Source organism: Crotalus tigris, unplaced genomic scaffold (assembly GCF_016545835.1).
Source record: "Crotalus tigris isolate CLP2741 ecotype Arizona unplaced genomic scaffold, ASM1654583v1 scf7180000018931.1341448, whole genome shotgun sequence".
NCBI classification, from domain to species: Eukaryota; Metazoa; Chordata; class Lepidosauria; order Squamata; family Viperidae; genus Crotalus; species Crotalus tigris.
In genome coordinates this window covers 623,835-632,500 of record NW_024097280.1, presented here as the reverse complement: position 1 = coordinate 632,500, position 8,666 = coordinate 623,835, and the positions used below count along the sequence as shown (strand labels likewise).

The 8,666-nt window shown below is 44.6% G+C and overlaps 1 protein-coding gene across 1 annotated transcript; it reads right to left on the bottom strand.

The window, feature by feature from the left end:
- Positions 1-1,259: 1,259 nt before the first annotated feature.
- On the bottom strand, positions 1,260-5,784 carry HOXC13 (homeobox C13). The gene is made up of 2 exons (XM_039357578.1): positions 5,096-5,784; positions 1,260-2,625 (listed from the first exon to the last, which is right to left on the bottom strand). Exons 1-2 carry the CDS (start codon positions 5,757-5,759, stop codon positions 2,369-2,371), a joined length of 921 nt encoding a protein of 306 aa, XP_039213512.1. The 5' UTR covers positions 5,760-5,784; the 3' UTR covers positions 1,260-2,368.
- Positions 5,785-8,666: the final 2,882 nt, after the last annotated feature.

The window sequence follows — 8,666 nt, the reverse complement described above, 5'->3', positions numbered from 1 at the left end:
CATTAAAGAGGGGAGGTCTTGCTTTTAGGAAACAGATCTCCTGAAAGAGTTGGAGGAGGGATCGGGCGATCCAAAGGAAGCTTGGCCTCCGCAGGGGGGGGGGGCCTCGCTTCTGCTCTTGCATGAGTTTGCCTGCAAGAACTTGGCTTCTCAACCGGGTCCAAGGCACGTTTTCTGACCGGTTCTGGTGGAATTGTTCTGTGGGTTGTTTAAATAATAGCTGTGCTGCTGAGCGGGGCGGTTCTGATTTCTTCGGGGATTTTTTTTTAGGCTTGGGTGAAGCAATGCAACAGGTCCTTAGCACCCGGAAACTAAGGGGAGGTGGAGAGGGCTTCCCCCTGGTCTAGCGAGAGGCCCAGTCGGAATATTTGCACCCCCCCCCTTTCTCCGCCTCTGCCGCGTTTTCCTTGGGACGCCCTTATTTGCTGCTGAGTTTTTGCCCATCCCATCCCGCTTTCGAGTTCGGTGGCTTGTAACAATTTTTTTTTTTTTTTTTAAAGGCAAGGCATAAAGCAGGCCAAAACGACTACAATCCCAAGGCCCTCCCCGAAATAAATAAATAAATAAATAAATCGCTGGTTAAAATAACGAACAAAGCATTTTACTTTTTAAAACCACCTCCTTCCACGTTGCTCAGTTCACACGTGGTGGGTCACTGTCTCTGAAGAAGAGCGCCAGGAGCGCCTCGCTTCCCTTTGGGCTTTCTCCGCTTTCTGCTGCTCCGTCCAGGCGGCGACCAGCTTCCTCCTTCCTCTCCGTTTTTAATCTCCCCCCAAATCGATCGCCTTGCACTTGCCGGGGGGGGGGTCGGAGGGGGGGGAGCTCCAAGAATCCTCCCAGAGGTCCGATCCGCAAACTCCGAAACAAAGCAAGCCCCCCTCCCCCCCGGGATAGCCAAGTTCTTTCTGGAGGAGTCCTATAGATTCCAATGGAACTATTCCACCCCCCAAAAAACAAAAGAAGTGATGGGGAATCACGGGAAGCTTTCCCTTCCTCGCAACTCGGGTGCGATTGTGAATAGTTGCCAATGTGCACCAGCTAGGACTTGAAGCCCCTCCTTGCTAAGATCGAGAGAGAGAGAGAGAGAGAGAGAGAGAGAGAGAGAGAGAGAGAGAGACCCCGAATCCCTAAACTAGACTTTTCTGTTTTCGAGGCAGGGAAAGCGGGGGAAGGAGAGCGATTTATTTTTAAGAAATGTATTCTGCATTCAATAGTCAGTACATATCATTCGGACAAAACATTATATACATATACAAGACGTTTGTTGGTTTAAAAAAGGGGGTAGTTTTAACCAGGCGAAAGAACGGACTCTCCGGAAAACAGAAAAACAGAAAAACAAAGGAAAACAAACATCCAGCCTTACCGTGCACCTTTCTTTATAACCGATAACATTCCCGTTTTGTAGCAGTAAAACCAACACACAATAATAATAAAACAGCTGGAGTGAGACCATAATCTAGAAAATCAAAACCGTAATTATTATTAAGAGCACGAGCCTGCTGGAGTTTTCAGTCCCGTCTAGGTCAGCAGGGAAGTCTCATCTATTTCCCCCCCCCCAGCTTTCCCCCCAAATCATAAAACCTGCTGTTTCGGGGACACAATCCTAGTTATTCCAGGCAGCGACTTCGAATTCAGCACCGGCATAAAGTTAGTTGAACATAATAACCGCACGGACAAAAAAAGAACCTCCTCAGCACTTTTGAGTAGCAGCCTCATTTGTATGGTGTTTTTTTTTTTCCATTTTATATTTTAGGTCTAGCTTTTTTAAAACAAAAAACAAAAAAACCCACCCCGACACGAATAATTCTTCGTATGTAAGGTTTACAGTTTTCGCCTTTTGTTTTTGAAAAATAAAAGACAAAAACAGCCTAATCCATGGAAAATATGGCAAAGGGAAAGAAAGTGCTGGACTATCACACTGATCTAGAAAAGAAAGAGGAGGGGGGGGGGAATCACTCAGAATCCCAACATAGCAAATCTGGGTGTGTATATAAACACACAATCTGGGTGTTTTTGTATGTGTATGTGAGAGAGGGAGGAGAGAGAATTCCCCCCTCCTCTCGGCTTCTCTGTGAAAATAAGTGTGCACGTTTAAAAACATCAAAAAATAGATTTTAAGACAGGCAATCAAGCTTCACAGTTAAAAAAGGGCAATAAATGGACAGCAGACTAACCCAAAGGTGGTGGTTTTATTTTCTCCCCCCCCCACTGCTTCTTGGAGACTGTGTGGGTGTTTAAATAATCAAATTCAATGCATTTTTCCCCTCCTTTTTCTACAAATTTACCAGATAAATATTTGCATTTGTTTCTTCCCCCCTTTTAATTGTTTTTTTTTTGTTTCCCCTCTCCCTCTTGAAACATTTCTATGTCAGGTAGCATGAAGGTGGGATGTCTTAGATTTACTAATAACCTTTTTTTCTTTCACTCTGCGATTCTGAAACCAGATTGTGACCTGGCGCTCGGAAAGGTTGGTAGTGGCGGAGATCCTTCTTCGCTTCTCTTTGGTAATGAACTTGCTGGCCGCGTACTCCTTTTCTAATTCTTTCAGCTGGATTTTCGTGTAAGGGACCCTTTTTTTCCGGCCCCTGCGGTAGCTGTTCACTTCTGGCTGAAGTGGTACCACATCTGTGAAGACAGACGAGGAGAACAGAGCGGAGGAAACGAGGTGGAGAAGCGAAGTGGGAGGAAGAGAGAGAAAGAGAAGAGGGGAGGAGAGAGAGAGAGAGACAAAGAGAAAGAGAAGGTTAGATTAAACAGCATCTTGCAACTGGCTGGGCAAATGCATCTTCCAGGCATCAGGAATGGAACAGGCAGAAAAGTAGCAAGACGGCGAGAATGAAAGCGACATAGCAAGAAAATAGATGTAAGAGGAGGGGGGTGAATTTGGAAGGGCACGGGAGGGGGAAGGAGTGGGACAGAACCACTGGGATATGAGAAATGCAGGGGGGGAAATGAGGTGCAGGCAGAACAAGATATGAATCTATGCATTTGGTGTATTTCATGGGATATTTGTTCGCAGCAAGTTGAGAAGAGGCATCAAGTCACGGATAAGGACTTTGGCAAGTGGGGCAACTAGGAACTCCAGCATCCGCAAAACAGGATCTAACTTTCCAAACCTCCTTTCTAAACTTCCAATCGATATTAACAGGTGGGTTTCAGATACAGATTCTTCTCCAGCCTGTGGGAGAAGATCTGTGGGATCAACACCACAGTGAGAACACAGCTTTCCTGAAAAGGCTACTTTGTTTGTATGGGCAGGTTGCTTCGAAGCCTCCCCCGCCCCCAAATGATCTAGGGAATACGAGGGCCATCCTCTTTTCTGCTCTGTAGAGTTAACTCTTCATGCCCTCCATTAACTTACGAAAAGTGCTAAATACATTCACCTATTGAGTTCACTGCTTGGGAAATTCTACTTTCCTTGAAAGTATCTACCAGCTGTGAAGCCCTATTGTTTTCCTGCACTTCTCTAGAACGCCTTCTCCTCATCAATGCATTCGGTCTTTGTTGTAATAGTTACTTATACCATGATGCCCCATCGCCAGTGCTCTTGGACTAACTATAATCACTCACAGATCGGTCCCCCCATCCTTATCCTCCTATTCCCCCAAAGACTTCCTGAGACAGAAATTTAAAAGTCAAATTTGCTACTTTATTTTTTTTTAATAGTAGGAGTGATAATAAAATGAAATGTATCCCATTGGAAGAAAAGAGAAGAAATAATTATTGCAAGCTATCCTGGTTCATAGCTGGTAGGAAAAGAATATTTGTCGAATATTCCTGAATATTCCCCCACCCCCATCATTTAGAGATTATAAATTCTATACTCCGGTCACATTTTGAAAACTCTAAAGGAGGAGAAGTGTTAATCTCTTTATGAATAATTTTCGCTGGGGATTTTTTATTAAAATTCAGCAGGAGAGGGTTGTGGAGAGGCTTTGAATGGTAGGGGGATAAAGAAAGGGATTTGAATGAAATACATCTAGGAGAAGAGCATACCAGAGGTTCACGGAAAATAAAATGAGGATAAGAGGATAAGATATTTGAAGCGGATTTCACCCGGGCGGAATGGGGGTGGATGGGCGGGACAAAAACCACTTATGAAGAAAACGGCTTTTTACAAGATAGATCTTTTCTTTCTCTAGCATAAACAGTCGGAGGCAGGCGGGGTTGCTCGCTGCCGGCGGCTGAAATCCAGCGGAGATCCAAATAGGCCTTCTCTTCCTTCCACCTTGCCCAGCTCCAATTCCTCTTCCTTCTCAGAAGGGAACCCCAGCATGCAATGCTTTGCAGAGGCATCGCTGGCGAGCCGTCTTGCCACCAAGATAAATTCCTACCTTATTTACTCCCCTTCGGGGGGCTCCAACCCGTCCCTTTGGCCAATTCCGAGGTGGTGGCAAGATGAAGACCCCATGAATGCAGAAGCATTCGCCAATCTTTCGCCTCGCCTCTCTTCTCTAAATGAGAGGCAGTCGTTCCGAGGCTTTTGGGGTGTGCGTGATTCGTAATTCGTAATATGATTCGTAAACTGTCATTTATTCCAGATTTCTAACCAGAATCGAAAGCCTTTCCCTCTAGCTTTCCCACTCGGTCTTCGCGCGCCTTGCAAGACGCATCCCTCAGACACTTCTGGAGCTGCAGTACAGCGCAATTTTGCTGGGTCCCTCTGAAAAGCCCAGCCTTTCCTGGGGGGGGGGTAATGGGTGGGGCGGACAGGGGAGAAGAGATACTTCTGCTTTTCTGGATTCAGAATTTTGATTTTAAACACTCCTGCAAAATTAAGGTCGGAGGGGGAGAGAGAGAGAGAAAATCCAACCGGGGACCAGCGCGGAGAGGGATTAAAAAAAAACCAGGCGCACCCGCGCATCCTTCTCTCCCCCACCGGCTGCAGCTGCCCAAGCGAACGTGAAAGAGAGTTCCCAGCCTGCGCTTTGTTGAAGTCTCTCCCGCCTCTCCCGCTCCCCGTGGCCCCTTCGCCCCGCCGTCCGCTTCCAAGGAAGGGCCTCCTACCAAGTTTACCTGAGCTAGGTTTACACCCAGCCTAAACACGCAATCATGGCGGAGCAGAGTAGGCAGAGCTCGAGCTCGAGCGCCCTACCTGGGAAAGGCGACTTCCAGAGATGGGTGGACTGCGCCTGCTCCTTCGCGCAGTAAACCTGCCCGTCCCATCCGTTGGAAAGAGCCCAGTGCTGGTAACCCTCCATGGGGAGCAGCGCGTCGTGTCTTGGCTCGGGGTGCCCACTGATACCTGGAACCACCGATACGTCCAAATAGCCAGGGACCGCCTGGTAGGAGCTGGCAAAGCTCGGGTAAAAAGCAAACTCTTTGGCCCGGGAGGAGAGTTCTTCGCTGGGGAGAGAGCCGCTGGGCTCGGGGTATTTCTCAGCCGGGTGGTAGGCGCAAGGCTTCTGTTGCAAGTTCACGTTGTGGGAATGGGACAGGCGGCACCCGTAGTAGCTGCCTCCAAAGGGATAGCCGTAGCCTAAGGTGGCGTTAGAAGAGGCGGGCGGCGCGGGGCACTGCCTGGCTGCATCTGGAGCAGGTATTTCCGTGTAAACGGAACCCTGGGGCGTCCCGATGGTGCTGGAATGACGGCTCAGTACCGGGTGAGTGATTAAATCCCTGCAGTGGCTCGCTGGACAGTTCCCGCTGAGCCCTTCCATGGCTGGGATTTTAGTCTGGTTATTTTCATTCGGGTTCTCCTCATACACGTACATGAAAGTGTCCGCCCAGCGTGGATGCAAAATCAGTGAAGTTGTCATATCATGGTCTGCCCGAGCTTTTTAAAAGTCGACTTCCGAAAGAGAGCGAGAGAGAGACAAGTCCCCAACATATTGTTTACCCAGGAGCATGCGCAGAGGCGGCGGGATGGGTCTGCTTCGTTAAGAAATCTGCCGGGCCACGTGACCTCGGGAGGCCTCCCATTGGCTGCCTCCCTGAGACAGAAGTAGGAATCTTTAAAGGCAAAGTGAGTCACCCATTGATTGTAAAGAGAATGAGGAGATAAATAAGAGGAGGGGGGGGGGATGGTGGTCTATGTTTGGCCGACACAAAGAGCTTGCTATTTGCCCTGCGAAGCCTTCTTGTCTTGGGGGGGGGGGAACCCATTTTAGCGCTAAATATAAAAACGGCGATTGGAATTAGCTTGCTCCTGTCTGCCTTTTCCCCTCTCTCTTTATTGAGTCTCGTTGAGAAAGGCATTTGCTTATATATCAGGGAGCTATGGACCGAAGGACCTGGGGGAAATGAACTGAGATGGGGGGGGAACCCCTACTAATTGTCATAATAAGGAAAATGCGGTGAACGAAAATCTGGGGTAAGGGTCGGAGCAAGGGATTTGGTCATTTGAAAAGGAAAAAAAAGGAGAGCTGCGGAATATTAGCAGAAAAAGACCTGCTTTAAAAAAAAAAACTGGAAAGGGGGCAAATCTTACTGTAGCGCTCAGATGCGATTGGGCTGCTTTACCTCCCCCACTCCTCGCTCCTGTTTCTGGGAATCAACTCTTGGATCTTACGGGAACTAAGGAATCTGGATATTTATCGCTCCGGAAATTGATTTTTTCTTCTTCTCTCGGTCTCCAGAGTGTGTGTGTGTGTGTGTTTGGGGGGGGGGTCATATCTGCTTGCTTTAACATGTGTGTATCAGCTGATGATACTTTTGTGCAGTACAATTTTTTTAAGTATCTTATTTTTCGAAGGAGAACGTCTTTAAAACCCTTAACAGTTTGTTTGCTTCAAATGTCCAATAAAATTATATTAATATTACAAACCAAAACAACACTACAGTCTAGCTTATTTTTCACTTAAAAGGTGTATTTGAGATTTTGCTGACTAGTTTCCCCCGCTTTTTTCCCCTTTTGTTTGTTTTGACCTTTCAAACAAATCATTATTGGGGCATAAATAAATAAATGCAATAGGGAAAATAGAAAAGAGCAGTCGCCAATCTCACAAGAACTTCTTAGATGCTTTCAGAAACACTTCAACTTCTTCTATAGATTTCTTCCTTCTATGAGTCCAAACTAATAATGATTATTTTGTGATCGATTAACTGATGATTTCAAAGAGACTGGCTGTATTTATAGTGTGTGATTATGTTATTAAAATGTAATATTGTAGCAGTGAACAGTGCAACAATGATTGTGTGTAGCATGTGTGTTGCATTGGGTGTGTGTATGTAAAAGACAATAAGTGCAACTGACTGTACACAGTATAAACTGAATGTAAGATGGATGGCTTATAATGAAATAGAAAAAAAAAGTTACTCTTCCTAAGATTGATGGCTGTAATGTACCTTGGCCCACAACACTTCGCAGGCAGTACTGGCTGATGGGATCAGTTAATTTGTATATTTATTTCTCAGGGAGACATGTCTCCCCTTTTAAAAATTCTCCTAATTTTGTGTCTGAAACCATGGGAAATTTAGCTTAAGGGGAACAGGGATCTTCCATCTTCCTCTCTTCTTCCTAGCTCTTCATCCCCATTTTATGCAAAATAATTTTGGCAAATGTGAACATTGGGATGAACCAGGCTTTTGGTAATGTAGGAAAAATACTGTTCTGAGAAAGGAAAGTGGAGTGTAGAAAAAACAGTGGCCAAACCTTGCTTAGAGCTATCTATATATCATGTAGGTTTACTCAAAACCAAGTTCCATTGAATCCAGTGTCTCTTATTTCAAACAAAGATAGGTAGGGCTATTGCTTCCAAGATACTGCAGTCAGCAAAGTTAACTTACTGATCAAGAAGAAACTACCAAAATAAATGTACGTCAGTAAGTGAATGGCTATCTAATTTAACATAACTGGAGCTGCACAGCCAAACAGGCTAAATATCCAGGTTCTGTAATACCCATATATGAGTCAAATATCAATATTTTCCTATATTAAGGAACAGTAGTGGCACATTAGATTTTCACTGCCAGAATTTAAGGATAATTATCAATAAATGGAGAAATAAATAATTACTCTTTCTGCGCTTCCAAGATAAATACTGCCTGCTATCAGTAAAATACCCTAGTGGGAGATAAAGCTGGAAAAATCTATCCAAAATTCTAACCAAAGAATGATCTGAAGTTTCTGCTGAAAATACGATGTCTTCAAAAGAGACATAAAGGCTTCACACACAACTTTACACTTTTGCACACATAACAATCAAACCAGGCAAAGCCCAAGGTCAAGGTGGAATAGACAAATAGTTTCACAATCAGCCTTCTCTGACCTCAGTCTGAATGAACTTTACTTGTGGAATCAAAGTGACTAAGAATTTGTGGTGTTCAATAGGTTGGGCTATTGCGAATAATGGAGAAAACCAAAGACTTAATTCAAGAGAACTAATTTAATTTTTCTTTAAGAAATAAAGAGACCACTGGACATCATTTTGTAAAATACAATTTGAATGTTTTAAAGAGTTCATACACGTTTTTTTAAAACATGGGACACAGAAGACTTGCTCCTAATGATTTTGGCAATTGATTTTATAAAACCAAGGCATATACCAGTCAGGAGAATAAATTTAATAAAGTAACACACATCTGACCATACATGTAAGAGATATAACAGCGTGTATATATAAATGAAAGAGTACTCTTGGTTTAAAATTATGTTCAGAAATACTAAACTGGGTGAGTTATTTTAAAAGTGGTTTCTGAGTAAATGAGACAAAAATAATTAATTA